The sequence below is a fragment of the Typopeltis vanoorti genome, chromosome 1 (assembly GCF_054136105.1).
Source record: "Typopeltis vanoorti isolate ZY-2024b chromosome 1, IOZ_Tvanoo_1.0, whole genome shotgun sequence".
In the NCBI taxonomy this organism is placed as follows: Eukaryota; Metazoa; Arthropoda; class Arachnida; order Uropygi; family Thelyphonidae; genus Typopeltis; species Typopeltis vanoorti.
Window position 1 is genome coordinate 145133593 of NC_143549.1, and position 26410 is coordinate 145160002.

Here is a 26410-nt window from a genome sequence, read left to right on the forward strand (position 1 = left end):
CAACTCGGGCAGATGAAACCCTTTTTTAGCACTGGTCGTAGTATTATAGCAATGCCGCTGCTGAGTACATTTCTGCGATTTGCTAGACGAACAGTGATGTTTCTAATCATAAGTTTTGTTTTTATCTATGTACTCGTGTATGTATACACAGCACTAAAGAACTTTATTTTTTTTTTTTTTTCAAGTAATACTAACTTTAGGTGAGCTTTGGCACAGGTGATTCTGTCATACTCTGGAGACGATTTTGTGAAGTGCAGAGTTAAAACTCCGACTTTCTTTCGAAAGACAGAATCACCTGTACGAAAGCTCAACTAACGTTGGGCTATAGTACAGGTGAAATTACTTGAAAAAAAAAATAAAGATTCTCTAGTTAATTATAATATACTGTAATATACCCAACAAGAGAACTTTATATTATAACCAATATTATAACCAACTATTATATTATATTATAAATAATATCATCTTTAACCTGAATACCTTACATGGAATTTATCATTAGCTTTGGCAATATAGTAAAAGTAGTTAACCACCTTAAAATAAAAATTAATAATATTTATATTTTATATATTTTCATTCGAGTCTCCGTATCTCAGTCGGTATAGACGAAGCCCTTTGGTCAGAAAGACCTGGGTTCGATTCCCGTCGGTGACATGAGGAACCTTTATCTGGTTTGTTTCGACGAAAGGTGGGTTACCCCATATCATACGGAGGTAAGGGTTTTTCGTCCCCAGAAGTCCAAGAATGCTTGGAAAGGTCATGGGCGCTTTTGCGCTTGTTAGGACTAGCGACAGGATAGGATATTTTCATTCAGTTTGGATTAACAAAAAAAAAAAACATCATATTATTAAACTATAAAAAATGATTATATATATATTTCAGCCTGCTGAAAATAATCGAGGGATCCCTCCGTTACCTGTCGCTTCGATTGTCAGAGAAGCAAAAATGTATGCTCTTTGTTCATATTGTTTTGCTATGTATTCTCTTGCGACATAATTCGGATTGTCTATTTGTATTTTCGTTGTGAAAACCTTAATATTCAGAAATATCTCATCTTGTAGTATACAGATACTACTTTAAATAGGAACATTAGGTGAAAAACAGTGCTGTGTATCCAGTTTCTTAATTTCGTTAATTGTACTTTTTATTTCCACAAAATTTTTAACTTCTGTGTTTACGATAAAATGGAATGGAGAGAGAGAGAGAGAAATTGTTTAACATACCGGTCATTATATGTTTAGTGACTATTTGCACATGATTGTCTCTGTCTGGACGGGTATGTTCATGCCAGAAACCAACAACGTGGCCGAGCTCGTGCACTACGATGCCAAACTTGTCGCAGTTCTTTCCAATGGAAATTGCCTGTGGACCATTACCTCTTTTTCCTACAAATGAACAGCAGCTGAAAATATACATGAGTGCTTAAAATGCTAATATTAACAATTTGAAAAATTAGCATTCAAACAGAAAGAATATATAACAGAGCTACATTATCTTATCCTACACTATTTTTAGAAGTGACAGTAACTGCATACACTATAAAAATCTTAAAATCGTTACATTTTATGAGTATAGTGTCACAGCCTTGAGATATTCGACAGACATTTCAAGGCTGTGTATCTGTGTTTTGATTACAAGAATATAATAATAATAATGAAAACTGAAATGCTTTGAGAACAACCTTTAGTACCAGATCGGATACAGAGAAAAATACATGTATAATTTAAAAAAAGCATTGTAAAATTAAATTTAATAATCGCAGCTATTATCTATTCTTTATGTCATGGTCGTTAGATAAAGTACATGAAAATAAGTTACTTGGACAGCGCCCTAATTTTGCATTCGTATAGCAATCGAAGAACACTGCAAATATGGAGTGTACTACAATAATACTGATTGTCTAAATTGGTGTGTGTTTGTTTGTCGCATTGTGGTATCGTCATGCTTTCATAGCATCCCATGAAGTTTAATAAAGCGTACATTGCTGTTTTAGACAATTCGAATAGTTTATCCAACTACTGCCAAGTAAACAGGCAAGTGTACAAATAAATAAATAAGAAAAAAAATTTAACGTCATCAAGAACAACAGGTGATATTTTTGCTGACAGATGAAGATATTTTGCAACAACGTGTGTAGTCATGCCTGATACAATTCAACAAAACATTTCTTCAGGAATTTGCTTTGGCACGCCATGTAATAAGGTTGGAGCTTGCGTAGCCAATCGAAACCAGGTCGGAAAGACCTGGTTTCGATTCCCGTCAGTGACGTGAGAACCTTTATGTGGTCTCTTTCGACTAAAACTGAGTTAGCTGGTCTCATACGGAGGTAGAAGGTTTTAATCCCGGAAACTTGGGTTTTTCGTTCCTCAAAACAGACAAACCGACCAGTAGAACACACGCAATTTACAAAGAGAATACTTAGAGGCATAGGGGCACCCGCCTTCTTGCGGTTAGAAAATCCAAGGATACTTGGAAGGCCGTGGGCGCTTAAGTGCCTGTTAAAAGCCACTCATGAATGAATGAACTGTTAGTGAGGTTGTCTTGTCTGGGAGCTGATGTTGGTTTTATCTGTTACGAAGTTAATTTGGTTACTTTAGACATATTGTGCTGATGTTAAGTAAAGTGATACGATCTTTAGATTTTTTCACTAAGTGTTATAATATAGGGTAGCCTTTGTACATTGCTTTTTGTAACGCTATTACCGTACAGTACTACCATTTCATTATAAAAATCTCATGTATGAAAAATAAGGGAGGTAATGAAGAAAAGCAAGAAAAAGCTGCATTTTAGAAAGTGCTACTTTACTGACATTATTTTTAATAATTAGAAGTAATGATGTTCCTGCTACTATGATATTACTCTGATCTCAGAGGGATTAAATTTGCATTTTCAATAACTGAAACAATAATTTAAGAACGTAGATGCTTAAAATTGAGTTAACCTCCTGCTTCCTTAGGATATGATAATTTTTACACGAGATTTTTGAACTACCATTTACAAATATTCTAAGTTAAAATATTCTACACCAGGTAAAGCAATCAAGGAATAAGTTGTAGAACAATACAACATGTTGCTGTATCTGCAATATTTCACTTTCTTCTCCATGCACTTACATTTTAATTTAATTTTGCGGGAATTGTAAGGGACCTTTAGGTGAGGAAGTTGTGAGAGACCTTTCAAATTCGATCAGAAATTGTTGAATGATGCATCCAGATGTCTGCGAAAGGAATTGATCTTTCTCCCTCTTACAACCCTCTTGACTTTTGTCCGATTGGAATACTTTTGTCAGAGAATCTTAAAAAAGTCAAGAACAGCCATATTCGAACTTTAGTGGAAAGTAGCTGAACGACGTGATCAATTTCACCATCTCCGAAGGTTAATAGTCTTCTCTAAAAGTCCTTTCATTAAGCACTGTCTTGCTGAATTTGGCAGGATACCTTTAACAACATAAGAAATAACTATTTGCCAAATCCAATGACAGTCGATTGAATGCAACCGGCGGCGATGTCTTTGATAAAGAAAGAAGATATAGCGAAAAAAAAAATGTTTTTTTTTAAAAAGAAACTAATAAATAGCGAAAAATGCACCAAAAAGTGTTATATTTCTTTCTTTTTTTGGTTTTTAATAATTCACTTTTAAGCTTCATATTTGGTAAACTGAATCCTATTTAGTTTCTGCCGAATATAAATGTCATATTGATATCATTGAAGACAGAACCTTCAGTAGGTTGAATTTTAGATTTAATGATTCTTGTTATGGGAACAGTTGCTCTCAATTGAGCACTTGGCTTCAGATTCACTCTCGCTTACTGGATAGTTACTTCTGAGTTCTTTAATGAAATTTAAATTAAAAATAAAAATTTAAATTAAAATCAATTTTGAAAAAAAATTAAAATTCTAAAAAAAGAAAAGTAAAAAATTAGAATTAAAATTAAAAAAATTTAAAAAAATGTAGTATTAAAGTGATTTTGTTGGTGGCTTATGCTTAAATAAGCTGATGAAATCAGAGACTAGATAAGTTTGTGAAGTGAGTTTGGAAATTGTTCAGAATGTTCATTTTATTTTCTTTGTAATCTGTTTTGTTTTGCTCTCATCCTTGTTTGGATTGAGTCGGAATGTTTTGTGAAATTAAATGCTATCCGTTGAATTCATCGAAATGAGTTTAATAAGATTAAAAAGGATTTCAGGTATGCTTAGGAAACGTGGAATTATTAATTGGCTTGTTTAGAAGTCTCAATTTTGAAGAGAAAAAGAAGTTCGTAATTTCACATATATGCCAACTGCGGAAAATTTGATGAATTCAAAATACAAACTGAAAATAATTAAACCAAACATTTCCGCGATGTGTACTAGATAGTAGTCACATGTAGTTATTCTAATCGAAGAATAACTCTTACAAAAATAGTGTACACAATCTTCTGGTTGATATATTCTGAATTTAAAATCAAATTCGACTGTGCAAAATATGAACCTCGTTGCTTAAATTTAACTGTTGCAGCGCACACAGAGCAGGTAAACAGACCGCTGTGTGCACAGCAGGATTACAATTTATTTCAGTAGTTCACAAATGGTGGAATGCATCCCGGGATGAAAAGTAATGGTCAATATCGTTGTTTATCTTTATTAAATATTTTAGTGTCATTAATGTATCAAGTTATAAATTATTGTTTTATTTTTTGTTTTATTTATGTGTCTTTGGACTGGCAATATCCAAGTAAGACGCCTGATGACAAGACTGCTGTCAGTAGGCTTGCAAACCAAGAATGCATTATTTTATGTATTATTTATAGAGTAACTTTCGTTTATCACGTATTGCAGGATTTTATAATCTCGTAAAGTTCAAACTTACCCGCATGGCCTTTCTGTGAAGACAATATAATTAGGATGTTCTGCTGTTCTTTCTACAAATTTTACGCAAGTGTAATTTTCCCAATGTCTCATTGCTTGCTTGAACAGTGCTCTGTGGTCGCCTAAAACAATAAAAACATTACAACAATATTATCGATTTTATAGTAATAAGGTCTAATACAAAATTGTTTAAAAATAAGGTAACAGCACATTGCACTTAAAAATGCAACATTTATGCGGAGGGAGGAAGAGGTGAAGAGAGCATTTACATCGTCTCTTTTCTTATACGACCACAAAATGACATCATGTAACACGCCTGAATTATCAGTTGCAAGATGGCGAAATTATTGGAAATATTGTTATATGCAGAAGTAAAATTCTGAACAACACAGTAATAATGGTAATGTGCTTTGGGATTATACGACATTCGGCATTCACACTCACCCAAAGGTGACAGTGTGAATCCAAATATAGCTACGACATGCTTGATCTAGTTTTCACTAACTATTCGTCGTAAACATCTTGTCGTAAACAAACCTGCTTTTTGGAGTATTCACTATACTGCATGATAATATTGTCCTCCACATTGCTAACTGCACATTAACTGCTTTGTCATCCCAAATTTTACCGCTGTTCGGCCTTAACTGTGTTTCGGAGATTGTAACACTTGCTCCAGCACACACGCCCGTGATTCTCATTTGTGTTATCAGTTCGTGGTCTCTCCGAACGCCCTTTGCATTGCAGCGAACACTCCCGGTACGTCGGAACTTCTCGATTAAGGCAATAATGACACTATAGCTTGGGTCACGCTGACGAAAACAGAAACTATTTACAAACGTGTCGTAGGCTTGGACCATTTGCTCTACCGACTCCATATGAATGAAAATAATGCTCAACAATAAACGTTTTTCTTCCAACGTCAACACAATTGCTGCAACTAAATGTAATGGCGTGGACTCTATAGGTTCTCTTCTATTAATATGCATGCAGTCGAACGGCATATCTCATACGCTGCGTGTACTGAAGGGGATTGTCGAAGTTCAGTACTGTTTTTTTTTTCTTTGCGCCATACCGTATATACACTCAAGAAACCAAATGATAACAAACTTTGAATGAGCTATAGCTGTTTTGTAGTTTATGTTTAGCAAGAAATAAATAGAAAGGTAGAAAGTTAAAGAAATGATATATAGTTGATGCATACGAGAAATTACTTTGAAAATTAAGTAAAATTTTAACAGTTTAATCTGGAATGATTTAACCTATGGATTGAAGCATGAGAAAACACCCAGCTAGCCATAAATGAGAAATAACGAATTTATTTTCAAAATTTCGCCTTTATTATTGCTAGGATCTGCATTTGATTTCATTAACTCAGCATGAAATATAAAAATTATGTGTAATGGGGGAAAAAGTACTTCGATGGAGAAAGATATCACTGAAATTAAATAGCTAGCTGTGTCATTTGAACACATGAAAGTATTCCAAAAATATGGAACTATTTCAGTTCAGATCTGGATAACGTCTTAAATATTCACTAGCATCTTTAAAGTTATTTCTAATTTAAATTTAAATTTATATATTACAGTCTGTTGTCAGTAACTATAATGTTCAATGGTATTAACGTTCGGAATGTTTTACAACTATGAGGTCGAATATAAATCTGATACGAAGAGTGAAAAATAAAGTCAACCGAATGTCCCGAACCATGTACGAATTTAAAGACTGTGGACCGTAAATTGCCTTCCTTTAATTCTTGAAAAAAAATGACCATTAGTAAATGTGCACTTGGCCAATAATGAGGGTTCAGGTGGACTGTGCCACATATTTGGGTTGAGAAGAGCAAGTTTGAATAATACCTTCCACAAAACCATCGCACATGGGCTATTCAGGATCAATAAATTCATTATACTCGTAAAGTCGCAATACACATGTTTTGCTAATTTCGATTAATAATGGAAATATGAATCGTCTATAAAATGTTTATGTTATACTATTTTATTATAATTATACCAAGTTTTTAGCAGTTATCGATGTTTTGTTCCTACTCATATCGATGTCACATGCTATATTGATATCTGTACTGATATTTTCCAGGACTACCCCCCCCCCCCATCAGCAGAGTGTACTTATATGTTTTATCTTGTTACTAAATGTACTATTACTATAGTTCGCCCACCGTTTGTAGGTTCCTGCTTCGCGTCTTTCCAAGAATAGTCGATTCATGCTGAAGGCGAGAAAGAAATGAAGGACGTCCGAATTGGTCGCCAACCAACACGCGAAATCACGTGCTTTATAGGTAAAATTTTCCAACTGTTATACAAGCAACATAGTTAACTACAATAATCATAAAAGAGAAGTTAATTTTCCGACCGGTAATAATAAACAACTCATCCCACAATACGGACTGATTACCCTATTATCGGAATGGATTCTCCTTTTTCTGAGATGCGCAGAAGTGTCGAAGGATCTCTAATCGGTGGGCGAACTATAGCCATAATTTTCTTCTAGTTAGGAGAGAGTATACCATGCTGAACACTTTCAGCAAATCTAAACCTATTAAGCAAATCTATTATAAGTGCGTTAAGAAAAACAGACAAACCTGCCAGAAAAACATACACAATTAACACACATACTGCAAGAACAAGTAACAAGAACTATGAGATATTTGCCGTTGAATATTTTTTCCACTTTTTTGTTGGGTATACTAAGGCAATTAATGTGAAGTAATGCTTCTATATACATGTAACCTATTTGTGATAATACTCCACTCGCAAACTTTGTTTACACTTGGATAAAGGATTAAATAAGAATATAATTTCTTGGCATCTTTAATTTAAGATATTTTGCCGTTTGGTTCGACTTTTATTTAGAACCTTCATAAGGACTTTTCAGCTTAGGTAAGTTATGAGGTTTCGTGAGAGTTGAATGGTTTATTTTTCAGAAACTCGGGATTCACATCCCTCAAAAAAGGCTAACTTGACAGAGAACACATGCGGTTAATGGCTGTTATATACATGTATCACAGTCTTAGATACTTAGGCCGTAATTAGAACCAAGCTTTTGGAGTTTTAGATAGTTCAAGTATTGGAACCAGTCTTTATTTCCGAACATTCTGAAACTAATTATATGTTTATTTCTGAAGACAGAAAAGTAGCTGCTTAGGCAAATTGGTTATGCAAATCTGAATATGAATCCGTTGTTTATTCACGTTGTTTACCTATTTACCTATACCCTACAATTTTAGAATTTAATCATTGCAAGTCATATAAATGTTGAAAACGGGATTAATTGTTATTAGGATAGCGTGGATGGTCAATAATGTTAAAATTTCAAAAATCACTAACCATTTGCGGTTCCACTTCGAATTCGCCATATTCTTATAAAACAAACTAAATTCCATATTTTATATAAATCCATCACAAAAAGAATTTGCAACCTATAGCACACTTAATACCGCTACAGGCTAAGAGGTAATTCAGAATCCTGCTCCAAAGACTAAATAATCTAGTTCATGATTTTCCACAGGCCACTGAAAATCATCTACCACCAATACACTTACCACAAATACCCACGTCACGCTGGGATTCAAGTTCCTCCCTTAAACCGTAGCCTTGTCATTGGTTTGTAGAATTATGCATTCGGGCAAACACTGGAAGTTTGCAAGGCTTTTTATGAAAGGCTGACATACACTGAATGGCCAGGTTATCAGGCATATTTCTATTATCCTTGGAGCCCACCGTTTCATTTTAGATATCGCTGCGTCCATTCTAGCTTAAAAATCAGTAATTTAGTTTACTATTATTAAGAGATTATGATTATTATGAGATGAATATTCCATGGTTGTTAACTTCGTGTATTCTGTGTTCAGGTGTTTTGTTTCTATGAATATATGAATCCGACTTAATTCACCTTCAGTTGATGAAGCCGTTGTAAAAGGTTTCCTCTTACTTCTTAAAAGAGATTCGAAGCCTAGGCCTTACCTGACAGAAGAGAAAACTCCTCTTCTTACTTGAAACCAGTTACACAAATACTTAGATTGTTGTTGTTTGAAATTACAGCCGAAGCGACTAAGGCCGTGAGCCCAGTGTGCTTTGTCTGTAAATTGCTTATATTCTTTTACCCGTTTTCATGTTTCGCAAGATGAAAAAACAGACTTTCTGGGAGAAAAACATCATTCCACTTCCGTACGAGAAAGATTGATTACCTATTTACCTATACCCTACAATTTTAGAATTTAATTAAAAGGTTTTAATTAAAATTAAGCATTAAAATGAAAAACCCTTATAAAGCTTCTTCACGCCCTGGATAGTCGAACTTAGGGCTTCCAACAAAAATACCAAAAGATTGTATGTGTGTGTGTGTGTGTGTGTACACACACACACACAAAGGGGAGTAATACTCAGAAAGGGGAGTAATGGGACAATGGAGTAATATGAGTGGCTTGCCTGTAAACGCGGTAACTATCTGTGGCAGAATATTTATGCCTAAAAGTGTCTAGTATACTTAGAATAGTCAAGAAACCTATAAACATCAAGCTAACTGCAGTTATTAGTGTAATAACTTACCTTCAGCTAACAACACCATAGATAAATTATTACACTCATTTTTGTTTAACAGATTGCCACAGTCGATCAAATTCTACATTGCTATAGTCTAATAGAAATGTTATGGATTTTTTTTCCCGGGAAATTCATTTTTTGTTTCCACAAAATACTCAGATTATAGAAAATTCGTTACTTTTGCTTTTTGTTTTCGCTTTATTTTTATTTTTCTAAATTTTGCAAAAAATCTGAAAGTTGAGAAGATACTAGTTAGGAAGTGATGAATTTTTTGGCTGTCCTGTTCAAGTAACGGATAAAAACATGCGCTTCGCCATTCACCATAGACTTGGGAATTCCGTCGTTACACATAGTACTATACAGACATCAGAATTATTAAACACGTGATACAGTGGCTTCTGAATACCTTATCATTTGTTCAGTATAGTGCACTGTCTGGCTGCGAGGAATCCTATTACTACCATGCCTTAAAATGGAGAGCATAATAGTAGGCCCTCCCTGATAACTATCCCTCAAGAGTTCCAGCAGCATCACTGTAAAGGAGAAGGCTATGAATAAAATAAAAAATAATAATAATAAGAGAGTAAAGAAAGCTGAATGGTCTGCTATACTAGCTAGCCTATAAGAAAGACGGTAGTGTCAAGAAGCAAGTGGAAATAATTTAGTAGCATTTCCTTCAAAGAGAAGATATTTTTAAGAAGTACTCAATTTTATGTTCTCGTATTTATTTTATTTATTTTCTTATTTATTTCTGATTTTTTAAAATTTTTTTTTTAGAAATAAGCAAATAAGTAGGTTTTTTATTTCTAGATTATACATTCATTTTCAAATTATATATTTAGTTAGATGCACTTTTAAATTTCTGAGAATATTTTTTTAGAAAAATTAAAGACGTAAACTTAAACGTACGTAAAATAAATTTATTAGCTGAAAAACTTTCGCCAAGTATTATAGGCATCCTCAGTACATTGATAATGGAATGCAATATAAAATTACAGTTGAAGAATTATTTTAATAAAGCGCCACCACAGCATTAATAGGACAACAGACGGCCAATAAAATTCCCAATCCTTTACAAAAATTCATAATACAATAAGCAGGAATTTGCATAAAAATTATGCAATAATATTTTTCATAAAGAGGGATAACCGAAGGCCACCAGATCTATTTAAGTTCGATCTGTGTAGAAATATCTCACAACTATCTTTATCTATGCGCTCTATGAAGCATCTACTTCTATGTAAAAGCTTAATTTTTATCCCAAAAATTTTATGTTTAGTGGAGATAGCATGTTCTTCTAGGCCAGACTATTCTAAGTCATGGTACATCCAGTACCATGGACGGGAACAGTCATCTTTCATAAAAGCAGATTGATATAATTCAATTCTTGTAAAAGGTTTTCAGTGGGACAAATATTATGAGCATGATGTAACAAGGTTTTAATAGTTCCAATCTTTTGACCAGCATAATGATGAGAATTAGCATGGATATAACGATCAGTATGCGTTTCTTTTCTAAAAACATAAAATAGCAAACTACCGTTTGGATGACGAAGAATTAAAACATATAAAAAAGCCAGTTCATTCTTTTTTCCGTCTTCTAAAGTAAACTGAATTCTAAATGAATCATATTTAATTTTGAAACGACTAATTTTAAATCTGATGATGAGCTTTTCCATGTTGTAAACATATCATGTACATGTCTGCATCATACTGTAGATTTAGGAGAAATGCTTTTAAGGGGACGATCTTCAAAATGCTCCATGTAGTAATTTGCAAGAGTAGGAGAGATATGCCTACCCATGGCTGTTCATTCAACTTGTTGGTATAATTTGTCTTGTACAATGAAATAACTAGAATGGATTAGAAAGTCAAAAAAAGTTTGATGATATGGAGGAAAATCGTTTTTAAGTAAATTACGAGTAATAATATCTGCTAAAGGAATGTTTGTAAAAAGATATACTACATCAAGACTAAGTAAAATATCTGAATGTCCTAAATGTAGATTACAAACTTTTGTTTTAAAATCTAAGGAGTTCTTGAAGTGAGAAGTAGATTTTCCAGTAAATGAAGACAATAACGTTGAAACTTTATATACGGGACAGCCGATACAATCTACTACTGTTCTTAATTGAATACCTGGTTTATGGATATTGAAAAGACCAGATAATCTAGGCGAAGCGCATGAAAATTTTCAGTTTTTTTTATTATTATTATTCTTCGTCCCAACTGGAAATATTATCAATCAATTTATTGACTTTATTAACTTGACTTTACTAACCTAACTTTACTAAGTCGAATCAGATGAGAGAGAGAGAGAGAGAGAGAGAGAGAGATCGATAAGTAGAGAAATAACATAACATTAAGGAAATCTTTCTAAAATATTCTTTATCTTATGACTAGTTTTGCCTTTGTCTACCCGAGTAATGATGAAATTATCATTCATTTTCAGAGAATTTAGTGCTTTGAATTCTGATGGAGTTAGGTTAGAAGGTGGCAATTTTGTTTGAAAAGAATCATGGATTGAAAACGAACTTTGTTAGTAGTCTCAAAAGGAAATGAAGGTAAGCCTCTCTCTACAAGATGAAAACACGGCATCTTATTATATTATATTATATTATATTATAAGTTTTAATATTCTTATATGCTATACTGAGGCGAAAATGTTACAGAAAATAGACTTATTTGGCCTAAGTTTCACTTTCCGTCTTTAATTTTTCTTTTTCTAAGTATGTCAACTTATGTGCCTACATTAAAGCAGATATGTTTTTTTTTTAATTCTGAATACTCCTTAAATTTGCAATGCGTTAATGCTTTGATTCATTTCAAGAAAAACCAGAAGAATTTTAAGCATTTTAGTATTTTTATCTTTTACCGAAAAAAATCTTAAATTCTTGATATCTCATTATTTTACCAAAAGTGTTTCCTGATTATCTAGGAGCAGTAAAGAATGATTTTGCTGTGTAGATGAAAAGATGTTATTAAAATATCCTGAAATCTTTTATCTGCAGTTTGTCTGTTATTGTTTGTTCCATTCATTTTGCATTTCAGTCATTCTGCCCAAACCGTAAATGCAGTCATGAATTTTCTACCTTTTTCATTTCCCAGGCACTGTTCTTTGAACCATACCATAACTGTTTTTTTTTTTTTTTTTTGAAAATCGGTAGATTTCACTTTTCACAATCACCCTAGGCCAAATGCATTTCTTACTGTGTGCTAGATAAGATACAATGTTTCTGATTATAACTGTTTCTTTGCATGTGTGCCTTCTATGCAATCTGAATATTTTCTATTCTATGATAGACTGATGAATTACAGGATTAAAAAGCCAAGTTTCTTTAGTGAGGAAAAAAAATTCTACTTAGGTGCATCAGAGATTGATGAACTGTGCAACTGCTGAAAATAAAAAACTTGAAAAGTTTATTAAGGGTGGCGACTACAGTCCAGACTATAATGGTCTTTCTTCTGAAGATCCAGCACTATCGAATTTACTTCCTAACTATGCTAGTTTTTACTTGTAAATGTCAAGTAACATTCTATGAAATGTTCATACATTTGTAGAAATTAATTTATCATCGATTGCTGTCTTATTCTATACGTTTGTCTTATACAAAATAATTTTGTATAATAATTAAGCATGTATATAAAATGTCAAGGATTTGTCATGACATATATAATAACATTTCTATAATCTACAAGGAATCATAAAGTTTTTCAAATAGCTATACTTTTGTGATAGTAACAAAGCGCATAAAACAGTGTGTAACGATTCCACTTTCTGAAAATATAAATTTATGTGACTCCTGTGCATGAAAGACTCTAAAGCAAGAGTATTATAACATGGGTAGCCAAGGACTAAATAATCTGGGATCTCTGCTCCAGAGACCAAACCTAGAACTCTGTCAAGCCTCCAATAAGCAAAGCCGTGGTTTCACACCAGTGGCGAAATTCACCTACTGCCTAAAGACATTCGCAAACAGTTATACTCACGGCTATGTATTGGAATACACAGCCTGTTGTTTGGAGAATGGATCAACTTGGCTAACGTAGGCGACATAAAAATTTAGGCATATACATACTTTCTTGCAAGAAACTAATTTATCCGAAATGCATTATTTCGAAAACAATGAGATCTAGTTTTTGAATTTTCATTCTAATTTCGTAATAGCATTCAGGTCGTTTGCTGATTTGTTAATGTGCATCAGCTTCATATAACAGAGATTATCAAAGGAAACTGACATATTATAGAGTCAGAAACTTGTATAAAACTGATTGCTATTGTTTAGTCATTTACCACTGAAATTGGAATCTATATCATAAGGTATTACAGAGTACTCCCAAAGTCGTTCTGGCCTTGCTGTTGCTGCTCGTTCCTGTCTCTTTACAGTTCTGTGTCTGCGATGCTTTCTTCTTTGCTTTTGTTCTTTGGATCTGTAAAATGAAATTAAACAATCTCATGTTGAATATAGAAATATAAAATGAAATACTTTAAATTAACTCTGTTTTATTATTAAAACTTATATAAATTCAAAAAACACTTATTCTTATTCCTTCCCTCCTATTTTTACCTTGCGGCATCGAGGATTTTCTATTTTCACTTAACCGCTACTGTTTCAAGGATAAGGTGGTTAGCTCTATGTGTGGTGTGTCTGCATGTGTGTTCACGGGCTGGTTTGCCTGTTCTGGGGGAAGAAAAACCCCGAGTTTCCGGGTGAAAAAACCTACCTCCGTACGAGACCGGCTAACTCACCTTTAGTCGAAAGAGACTAGATAAAGGTTCCTCACATCACCGACAGAATCGAACCCAGGTCTTTCCGACCAAAGGGCTTCGTCTATACTGACTGAGGCTCCAAAAATACAACTGAAGTTTATTAATATTAAAGCCCAAAACATGCATTATTGTCTGTTTTTCGCTTAATTCTGAAATTTCGGCGAAATATGAAGGAAAGTAAAATTAAAACAATCTCATGTCAAAAGCCAGAATAATCAGAAGGAAATATCGTTGAAATTATGGTAGTAGTTGTAGTAATTTCAAACTGAATGGCAAGTAATGGGCTAAGCTATCAGGTCCTAGAAGGTTCTTGCTGAACATTCAAAGTCAGATCTGTTAGGTCTAAATCACTGCCTAAGAAAGAGAGATGTAATCAAATGACAGCATATGTAATTTACTTTTGACAGACCAGTCACCCTTAACTTTTCCACTAGCAGAAAATGCGTCACTTTGATGATGTATGGTGGCTAGAATTCCCACTGTATTTTCATATTCTGGAATACTCGCCCTGTGTATATCATTGCAGTTAGAGATTTATGGTACATAATTATGAATAAATAGCACTTGTATCACATCTTACAATAGACGAACAATATTTGTTTTCAGACTTCTTATATGAGTGAAAATTCTCATTTAATGAGATTAGCACATATTACAATAATATAATATTAACAAAATATTCTTCTTTATCTGGCCAATATCTAAAGTCAAGTTTATACAATATGTTTGTCATTCTGGACATCGTATGCCAGTAGATTTATCCCTGTGTCAAATCCCCCTTGACTGCTTATTTTGACATCGAATTTCATGACTAATTTTGGAATGAAATCTATAAAACAACTGTAAAAAAATATTAAAAAAAGTATGGCCTTTGATTGATACACAACCACCTCCGTAAAATAAAACAGTTATTTCCATTCAGTTTATATGTTAGTCAATAATTTGTGAAAAAATTGTCTGAATTTTATGATGAAAAAAAATTCAAATTAATTAATACAAAAGTGCCATATCGTTTAATAGTAAGTTCTTGCTGCAGTTGCTTATTCATTAAATTTTTGACAGCACATCAACCTGAGTTGACATTCATCCGTATATTTTATTCATTGTAGTACTTCATGCACGTATGCATGGAAATAAAAAATCTTCAAGATATCTTTTGAAATATAGAACGTATCTCAAAACTATAATTTAAAAACTCGGGTGGTCAATTACTGCTTCTGAAATAATTCTAACTCATCTAGAACCATGTTTAGGAAGATTATTGCAGAAGCAGCTGAGGCTCTGACACTAGTATCGTATGTCTCTTAATTGTGTATGTTCTCTGGATGGTTTGTCTGTTTCTGCAGAATGCAAAATTCAAATTTCCGGGAGGAAATTCCTCTCACCTGGGTATGAAACTGGCTAACTTACCTTCATTGAAAAGCTTTTATAAAAGCCTCTTGTGTCCTACACAGGATCTGAAAACAAATCTTTCCAATGAAGAGCTCAAGTTGTGAGTTCTTTGCGACACTGCGTTTCAAATGCACTTTGTCTTAGTCACCATTATTGAGCCCTAAGTATTTGACAATAAGAGTTCTACTACCTACTTTGTTCCGCCTCATGCATCCATTTTAATTGATAGATAACTGTTAATTTAAATTTGATCATGTCTGTTATAAAAATATTAGTATTCTATAATTATGTGAAATAAGTAGAACTGAGAAATTATTTAAGCTGATTTCTTTAAATTTCCATTGTTATAAAAGCTGTTAAAATAGTGTTCGTTTCCAAAGCTGATGTCGCTACTCTATTCAAAAGTTTGTTCTAGCATTTTCTATAAGTAATGAGTGAACGATAAATATGAGAACCCATACTCTAAGGAAGCTAATTTCTTCACTCTTATTTATGAAACTAGAATTAATAAAATTGATAATGTAGTTTGAGCATACCGACGATTTCCTCTCTTGAAAATAGTAGATCGTGTCGCATTGTGGCTATTGAATGTCATGCTTTGCCAGTCTGTTGATGCACAGTGGTTTTGTTCAATAACCAACAGGATAGAGGTTCAAATCTCACTGCATACAAATATATATAGATACAAATGAATATTTGTATCAACATACGTCTAATACAGTATATGTATTTTAGGCGAGAGATAAATTTTAACAACCACTGTGAAGCCACCACCACCTTGCTTACTGGTGGTTCAAATGGTTTGAAAATTTGTATGTTTGTTTTTTTTAGAGTAGGGTTTCCATGTTATCTGACCGTTAGCGCCCAACTACTGTATGAATGTGATGATATATTATTGTGGCTATTGAATATATTCCCATCCATTAAATCCCATGAAATTCCCATCCATGGATTCCCATCCAAAAAAACACACATAAAAAAACATGTTATTGCCTAAATATTCCTCATCATTAACTTTTTACTTTTTTTGTCTTCCGATAGACGGTATTGAATAGAACTGCAGTGATAAAACGAATTTAATTTTTATTTCAAAGCAAACAAATAAAACATGAAATAAAACCAATGCCTTTATATAAAATGATGTGAAAAAATCCAAAAATCATTTAAGAATTATATATAATATAATATATAATATGTATATAATATAAAACTATATAATATAAGATGTAATATCTATATACTATAGTATATAATATAAAATTATATAATATAATATATAATATCTATATAATATAAAATATAATTCTGTATAATAAGGCATCCCTCAAAATTAATCATTCCTTTCTAACCTGTTTTCTTTTTTGATTCCTCTCTTTGATCCTCGAACTCGATGAGGGCGACGTAACCTTTTAAAATTTTGCCGTAAACCACGTATCTCTGAATTCTTACGTCTAAATGATGATGATGATGATTGCGATTGCATAATTATATCTGTCGAATTGACATGTCTGGTGCTGTTTGTTTTTTCTTCTTGTTGAAAGCTAAGTTCATGCTCATACTCTTCGTTTATTGACCTACTCAAAGCTATATCTCCTATAAAATTGTCTAAAAAATATAAGAGCATACTTTAATAAATACATTTTATTAATATTTAGTCAGTTAAATAACATATCAATCAATCGCAGAAATTTATTTATTTTTTTTTGAGTCCATATAATGAAATTAAGTAAAAGTATTCAAACTCAAAATTTTGGAAAATCAAGAAAAACGCTAGTTTTAGTTTCTTGATTTCCAGTAACCATGCTTAGTGTCATTAATATGCACCCTTATTTGTTATTCTGTTATGCATCAACCTTGTAAGAATTATAACTTGTCATTAAGACTTATAGTTTTAAGATATTTTATATAAGGCAGCATATTAAATTTTTATATTTCATTGTAATAATATGAGAAACGTAATCTCAAATTTAAAAATAAAACCAAACAGAACTTCAAAAGAAGAAAGAAAACACGAACAGAATTCATTCACTATTGTCTTTACAGTTTATTAATTTCAACTACCAACTAAAATTAATTAGAATTAATTATTTGCATTTAACCAGAATTTAATTTTAATAAAAATGTAGATATTAAATTAATTTTACTTACAAAATGAGTTATGTATCCTCAAATGAATAAATGAATATCGAAGAATGACTAATTTTATGTCAGCAATGTGAATCAGCAATGTGAACGCTTGATAATATATTTTGGTGATAGCATAGTTTGATATTTTTACTTATTGTACAAATACTTATTGAAGCTCTGTAAGTTCATTCTCTGATGATGTGCTCGCCATTATTGCAATTCATTCTAGTCATTCTAGCTCTTTTAAAAATGAAGTTTTCTTTGTTTTTCAAGAGGCACCATTGGCTTCATGTCTTGTGTTGTAAATGTACAGCCGACTTTGTGTATATCACTAAAATTAGTAAATTCTGGATAAAAAGCATTGAAAGCAAGGATGATTTTTGGCAGTAATGTCATTTTAGATAGAGGCGACAGCTTACACGTGCCTCTCTTGAAACAACTTCTCTTATGCAATTTTTTTTGTCAAATATTCTAGCTTTTGCGAATGAAATAAAATATGCATACAGTTCAAACGAAACAATAGTTTGTAGAGAATCTTTAAGTTAAGAAGTTTCTCTGTTTGTCTTCTCGAGCTACATACAGTGCGGGGAAGATACTCGCTAAATATCATCATCATCACATATAGATAACCAATTGAAAATATGTGGAATGGGCGTTGGAATTGGTGTGTGGAAACCTTAAGTTGATGTAATTTTTAAGAAAGAATTAAATAGCTTAGATAGAATTATGGCTATGGGATAGGTAATAAAACTGATGCATATAGTAGTTGAGTAGTGTTGAGCACGTCAGTATTATTATTGTTGTTGTTGTTGTTGTTGTTGTGTGTGTGTGTGTGTGTGTGTGTGTGTGTGTGTGTGTGTGTGTGTGTGTGTGTGTGTGTGTGTGTGTGTGTGTGTGTGTGTGTGTGTGCGTGCGCGTGCGTGCGTGCGTGCGTGCGTGCGTGCGTGCGTGCGTGCACGCACACACAAATACATGAAATAAAATACATAAAAAGTAAAAAAGGATGAGATAGTAAAGAAGACTGGGGAGATATCTACGAAAATATTCAAGTTGACCTATAAGGAACAAGTAAATCTCGTGCGGCGCTATTAGTTTAGGCATATCCAGTGTGGGATTGTTCCTGCTGCTGCTCTGTATTAACTGTCAGTTCAGTATACAGTAGAAATGTTTTGCAAATCGTGCAGATTATGCGCTTGCCATCCTGGAGATAATGGGATAGTTACCGTCTCCGGGTTGTCACAATAATAATAATAATAATAATAATAATAATAATAATAATAATAATAATAATAATAATAATAATAATAATATATTATTATTATATTTCTAAAATACATTTCTAAACAATGTCTGGCACTTTTGTCCTTAAAAGTCTGGTTTGCGGTAGTTTCCATTCTAAAAAACAACAGTGATCTTTTATCATGACAACCTTTCACTGTCCTTTGTATTCCTTTCCATCTATTTTATATCCAGAGGAAATCTTTCTCTTTGGTCTTTTTCTGACTACAACAAAATTCTAAGGGAAAATATTATAAATGAGAGTGCATGAAATGAATATTCATGGATATTCATTTCATGCTCACATTACAACTTTTCTTCAAATATTTCAATGTGCTGGAGAAATTTGAGATATTTCTTGAGCATATTTTAAAACATACATTTGAATTTAGGATCTTTGTTTATTCCCCCAAAAGTTTACTTTTACATTTCTGAAGCTAATCCATATGTTTCTCAGTTGTGGCGATTGTTCTTTAAACTTTGTCTATAGGTAAATGTTTTCATATATTTTACTCAGAAAATACCATGTATGAGTATGACAGCTGAAGGGACTTAAAACACTCTCCTTGTTATATCTTAATAAATTTCATTTCACATGTATATGAAGCAATGGTGAGAGATATTTATTAGTCATATTCACAAAAAATACTAGACATCTTTGTGTGATTGGAGTGTTACTCCATATGAATGCAAAACACTTTCAAATTTCCACATAAAGTATTCATAATTTTTTTGCTTTTTTATCAATAAGATGACCACAATTTTAATAAGTCTCTCATAAGAGACGTTTACTAGGTTAACAAATAATAAGTAAAGAAAAGAAGTTACTGGTTTCTGTTTTGTTCGCATTGAAAACTTTGTTTACATGAGTCAACGAGCAACCTCCATTGACATGTGCCATGTTTGTCTGTCTGAATTAATATTATCAGAATGAACAAAAGAAGTGAACGTTTTGTTACAACCTTAGGTACAGTTTCTCAATTATACAATCGTGTTGCCAATAGATGGAGATTGAAGCAGTTTATTAATTACCCAACTAGTTTCGTGAAATTCACGTGTTTCACATCATCAGGAGAAATAAGTGAATAAACTAAAAAATAAAATTCAGATTACAATGAAATATTTGAAAACATGAGTAACAATGAAAAGCGCGCATATACTATAAAGACAGTTGCTAGTTCATAGTCTTCTGGGAGTTATTAGTAGTCGTGTACGTATCTTGTTTAATGAGAAAAGACCAAAGTTCTCAATTATTTATTACATCTGCAGCTATACGGATATAATTCAGGAAATAAATTATTTCCTGAATTATTTTGCTGATGAAGATAAACTATGCAGACTCATAATTTATCTTGATCTCCAAGTATCATCCAAAAGTATGTTTCTGCAAAGGAGAAATAAATAAATGAATGTGTGTTAAATAATCGCACTTCTGGCAAAGTTTGTATATTTTGTCTCATCTTTTCCATTACGAAACTGTCAGAATATGACAAATATATCCTTACTATTTGTACAAGCTCCTGAAGGCATGACGTGTTATTGAAACTGAAACAAACGTCGGAATACAGAAAAGAGTATTCAGAGTGATGCGCTCTAGCGATGATCCAACCATGTATATACTAACAATACTTATCTTTTTTACATTTCATGTAGTCTAGAATGTTTTTATTTTTCAAACGTGCAAAATACTAGGGATTCAATCATGAGATTCCCTTCTTTCAGAAAGAGCTGGGTTCAAATCCCGTCTGGACGCTGGAAACCATTAAAAGAGTTATTTTCAGGTGAAGGTGAGTTAGTTGGTTTCACAAGGAAACTCGGTTTTTCCTCCTGCTAAAATAGGTAGACAAGTTAGAACACACGCAGCTTACAAGAATAACATACTCTTCTCGTAGTCCTTTTCTTTCGTAATTCTAATCGATGCATTCCAATCGCCAAATGTATGCATACTTCTATAACACATTGCTCTCAACCTTTCCACTACAAAAAAAATAATAAAATAAAATAAAAGAATAAGTAAATAAAATAAACAAATGAAATATTAATTTAATAATTATATTTGAATCCATATACGGCTTTCTGCGGAGAGTCTTTGTCTTCTTCATTTTCTTCCGTGTTACGTCTTAGACTTGTCGCGACAACTTCAATTGTAACTTGTCTTTCTCAGTGGTTTTTAGTACTTGATTTCTGTATTTTAAAAAGAAATTATTCTAATTATACTATCTCTTTGCATTCTGTTAACATGATTCTGACATTCTTTTTTCCTGTTTTCTGTCCATTTATTTATTCGTTATATAGCCTTTTTTTGCATACATGCTCACTTCTGATCTTACCAAATTTTATTTTTCTCACAGTTTTTCTAAGTGATTTCATTTCTGTAAGAATGTTTAACTGTATAAAAGTTTTGTTGTTGTTGTTATTATTGCATGAACGCCTCCATGAAGACCCAAACTATCCACACAATATCTGTCGTACCTCTCCTTGAACTCATTAATAAACATACTACTCACAGTGTCATTATCAGGAAACAACTCAATATGTTCCTTAAAATCATTTCGTATATCATTCAAGTACCAATTAAACAACAGTAGTCTAAGCACAATCTTGCGGCATACCGTTATTCTCTTGCTCTCCTGAATTCTATTCCTCCATATATGTCTTATTTGTTTTAGTTAACTTTTTTTCTACAGACAACTCCGTAATTTGCTCTCTACCACAGTATTTATTGCCTTACTCATAATGCCACAGCTTAACTATAGCAAATCTATTTGCAATCATGCCCATTGGTTTCTTCAGACGTGCCAGCCATACACAAATGGTTCATATATAATTAATACAGGTTGAAATATAATTACCTACACCTTTCAAATTTAAACATCAAATATAGAATTTCTCTTAATTATCATTATATATCCTGAAAGGCAAAAAATCTTTTCCCTTCTAAAAAGCATTGGTTTCTCTGCAAAACACACATAACGATTTGTCGCGTGCCTCCCAGACGTAAAGAAGCATGAAACTATTTGTCGTGTCCTGTCCATGGACAAGTACGATACGATACAATTTATCTGGTGCCCAGGTTAAACGGGCTAGACATTAATTTTTTTTTCTAATTTTTATACTACTATCAATGGTCTCTGATTGAAGTGAGAATTGAAACTATTCGACAAATTTCAATTTTAAGAGCAATCCAAATATATCAAATTTAATGAAATCCCGTCCAGCCATTTAGAATTATTAAGGTCAGTTCGAATCTTTTTTTTTTTTTTTCAAATTGATCCAGTAAAAATCATCCGACTGTAACAAAAATTTAACTACATGGATGTCTTCTTGTGTACATCCTGAATTCAATATATTATATTCTATCCACCTGGAGTGATATTGTAATTATATAATTTCATGTTTTTTATTGTGTGTGTGTGTGTGTGTGTGTGTGTGTGTGTGTGTGTGTGTGTGTGTGTGTGTGTGTGTGTGTGTGTGTGTGTGTGTGTGTGTGTGTGTGTGTGTGTGTGTGTGTGTGATTGCGAAACTCATTACTGTTACAACAACAACAACAACAATGCATACATACTACTACTACTACTAATAATAATAATAAGAAGAAGAAGAAGAAGTTTTTTATTCCAATTTTTATTCCAGCAGAAACAATTCCAATTGTTATAGGAGTGCAGAGAGCAATAACTAGACAAACACTTGAAAAATCTGAGTCACTAGATATAATACTCTCTCAGCTCTAGAAAAACGGCACTATTATGGTCATCTCACGTTTTACGACATCTGGTATGCATACTCCGAGTATCTCCAATAGAAACTGATCCACAACAGCTCCGCACACAATGCATATTACTCGTGCCTATAAAAACAATGGATGCGACCACATCACTTCATTCCCGATTTTGGCTTGCTCAGTGGGTTAGATACATCTACAGTACCTTCAGATACCAAGTCATTATTCTTTCAGATGGTTGGCCGTTGGAAGACTTTGAAGCGGGACAGTCGCAGGCAGGCAAAGGTGATATTTTGGTTTAGTGTCACGAAACTTAGCATCGGCACTAATGCAGTTTCAGAGTACAGAATCCATTACAAAAGAGCCAGCCGACGTCGACCTCGGCGATGTTGGCCAGAACAGACTGACACTATCTGGCACTAACAGCATGACGGAGCCCTGTAACCGACTCTCGCAGGATGGCTGCGGCCACACGTCTAAACATTTCCAACTGGAGTGCCTTAGGAAGAAGACTCATTTCCAATGAATTCTACGCATGGTATATCCAGTGTGTATCTTATTAAAGACAAACCACTGAGCTCGTCAAAACTGGCATCATAAACATGTTTTTGTTTTTATATGTGCTTCCCATTCCACGCATGAACGATTTTTTTTTTTTTTTGTAAACCAATATAACATTCGTACAGTGAGTAAGCTAATGATTTTTTATTACTTTTTGTTTATTAATTTTATATTTTTATGCTATTTTATTTTATATATTCCGGTAACCATGCTCTAGAGCAGTGGTTCTTAACCTTTTCGAAGTCACGGAACACCTTTGATTATAAGAAAAATTTGGGAAACACCAAAAGCATTAGGTCATAAAACTAGCAATAAAAATATGCATGGACTTGCCTTTTATAAAAATGGAACTGATTTTAATGCGATACTTGAGCTTGTCGGCTTTTGCAGATTTCAGCAATATCAGGTCTAATATGTAATATAGCTATCCTCATCTCTTTGTCTATATTAGTAAGTCTTCCACGCTTTTTAGTTTTTATATTGGTTAATATTGAGAAACCGAGCTCACACAAATATGTTGTTGAAAACTAACAAAATTTTCAGTGCCTTTGTGGAGAGAGCTGGGTATTCGGCTTGGACAAAAATCCAAAATTCCTCAAGAGTTATTTCAGAGAATCTCATTTTTAGAGTATGATCCGTTGACAAGGTAACTAATTGTTCTTCTTGTATCGAAAATCCGCAACTCGATGTATTAACTGCGCCAAATGGATTTCGTATCCAGTCATAATTGTGTGTATTTAAGGAAGGAAAGTAACTTGAAATCTTTTCTTCCAATATTGTTAAATGTTCTGTTATAACGGAAATAATTCCCTCGACATTCTTATTATGGAGCGAAGGAAACATCTAATGTATTTTTATCTGATATGCGGTTTTTCCAAAGAAATACTTTTTTTCTGAAAAGCTGACAATTTGTCGGTGGATGTCAAAATATTTTCATTTTTCCCTTGGATACTTGTATTAACGCTATTTAAGTAATTAAAAATATCGGCCAAATATTCCATTTTAGCAGACCAAATATCATTTTGAAGAACATTTTACAAAAGCATCTGTACCTTCATTTTGAAAAAAGGCCAATAATTCATTCTTAAGTTCTAAAATTCGGAATAGCACATAAAGTGCTATTCCGAAATAACACTAAAATAACATGGCATTTCAGTGCTATTCCGAAATAGCACTGAAATAAGATGGTTATCCAGGGGTACATGAATAACCATCTTATTTCAGTTTGCAAAAGCAAAAGATTCGTACTTGGCTTCCATAGATATGCAAAGTTTTTTTAAAAGGCGTACTTTTAAAGGTCTTGACTTGATATCATTTATCATATTTACAACTTGGTCTAGCACAGGTTTTAATATTGCCGGCAATGTTTTTGAAACTAGGGATTCACTGTGCAAACCACAGTGTGTAGATATAATATTTGGATTTATTTTCTTTGCGAGAGTAACAAATTCTTTAATAGAGCCTACCAGTCTATTGCTTTAGAAGTCAACGTGCATAGCAGTCTTCAGTTGTTAGGATTAGAGTAGCCAATTACACTCAGAACTGTGCCAAGGAACACCGGAAGAGCCACTGCTCTAGAGAAACCAAACATAAAACTTTTTCATTACACTTTATATCTCCAATAAGCAGAGTTAGTGGTCCCACCTAGAGACATTCCAGACATCTGTGACCAAGGTGTGATTCGAATCCGCACTCTGTCGATTGGAGAGTGAATAACCATTTAACTACCTAGGCAGTAAATGTTACTTAGCCCTGAAAATTGGGAAACAGTTCTGTTTATTCCGATGTATCACGTTTTATCCTAAATTATACCAATTATGGGCGTGTTTTGATCTGGAGGGAACGAGGAATACGGACCCATCCTTCCAACTCAAAGGCCACATTCCTCTTCACGTTTTTGATAGCGACGCCGTAACTACGCAGAAGTACCAATAACAGCCCCTATATGTGAATTTGTCAGGGTGCAGATGGCCCACATTTTCTTTTCATGCATGGCGATGCCACTTCCCATAGAGTTTAAGTGGTGATGGAGTATCTTGAAACTGAAGGTATAAACAACTGCCGTGATCAACACGATCTCCAGACTTAAATTAAATACTATCGACCATGTGTGGGACGTTCTTGTTCGTTGCATTGCAGGCAGCCGATAGCCACTTGGTGAACTAAAGTTTGTTCCGGTGCAAAAAGGGGATTCGTTGACACAGGATCTGATATACACCCGCACATTTAGTATGGTTCACCGCTTTCAGGCCAGTTTAGCCAATAGAGGGGATCATATGCTGTAGTGATGTGCTATTTGACCGTCTTTTCAAGTATATTGTGTCGACTTCTGTAATGTGATCTTTTTGGTAATTCTTATACAACAAAGGTTATTATCACACGGAGTATTTTTACAGTTATGCGAAAACAATACAGTAATTTTAACTGCAGGTTAGTTAATACATTTTTCGAATCCAGTATTTGAATCATGAATATTTAAAGTACCATGGAGATATACCGCGAAAACAAATATTAACAGTATAAAGCATACCTCATAATGCATTGCTGTTTTGCAATGAACTTAGGTTTAAAAAATATTGTGCTGCAGAAAACAATAACAAGATATATCATGTTATGTCTGAGTATGGACTAACTTAGAGATTTAGGAATAGTTATGATTATAATGATATTTATATGATATATAATAATAAGAAGAATAGTATATATTCTTCTTATTAATATATAAGTATATATACTAATAAGTATAGTAATATATACTATTAGTATATATATATATATACAGGGTGTTCGGGATAAATTTGACATATTTATAATTAATTATATTTTTCCGTAAGTTACATGTATTAACACACACTTCTCTTCATTTAAAAGTTTGGACCCTTCTTCATTCATATACAAGATGTCAGAAAGGATGGATAGCTGGAACCCACCTGAATCATGGAAGAGAATAACTTGTATCATGATGATTCGTGCCCGCCATCAAAATAAGGATATTACGACTGCTGCCCAATGCTCCCTGAATACAGTAAAAACAATCAGGCATGAACTAGAGACTTGCAATGGTGACTACGAGGATGTAGCAAGAAGAAAGATCCCTAGCAGACGATCTGATTGCGTTCGTACAGCAGAATTCCTCGCAAATCTGCAGGAACAGG

The 26410-nt window shown here is 33.2% G+C and overlaps 2 protein-coding genes across 3 annotated transcripts in view; one reads left to right on the forward strand and one right to left on the reverse strand.

The window, feature by feature from the left end:
• The window catches only part of LOC150110510 (tolloid-like protein 1), a 152660-nt gene that overhangs the window by 75147 nt on the left and 51103 nt on the right, over window positions 1–26410 (reverse strand). Inside the window, exons 3-6 of the mRNA XM_090394315.1 lie at window positions 16918–17173; window positions 13700–13836; window positions 4849–4969; window positions 1224–1402 (exon numbers count right to left, since the gene is read on the reverse strand). Coding sequence (XP_090250441.1) covers window positions 1224–1402; window positions 4849–4969; window positions 13700–13836; window positions 16918–17173 — 693 coding nt within the window. The remainder of the gene's footprint in view (window positions 1–1223; window positions 1403–4848; window positions 4970–13699; window positions 13837–16917; window positions 17174–26410) is intronic.
• LOC150110511 (arylsulfatase B-like) overlaps window positions 1–26410 on the forward strand; it is a 318735-nt gene that overhangs the window by 73190 nt on the left and 219135 nt on the right. The window contains exon 4 of one of the 2 annotated variants that reach the window (XM_090394327.1): window positions 11858–11969. The exons of the other annotated variant lie outside the window; for it this stretch is intronic. The gene's annotated coding sequence lies outside the window, so the exon portion shown is untranslated. The remainder of the gene's footprint in view (window positions 1–11857; window positions 11970–26410) is intronic. 2 annotated transcript variants of the gene reach the window in all.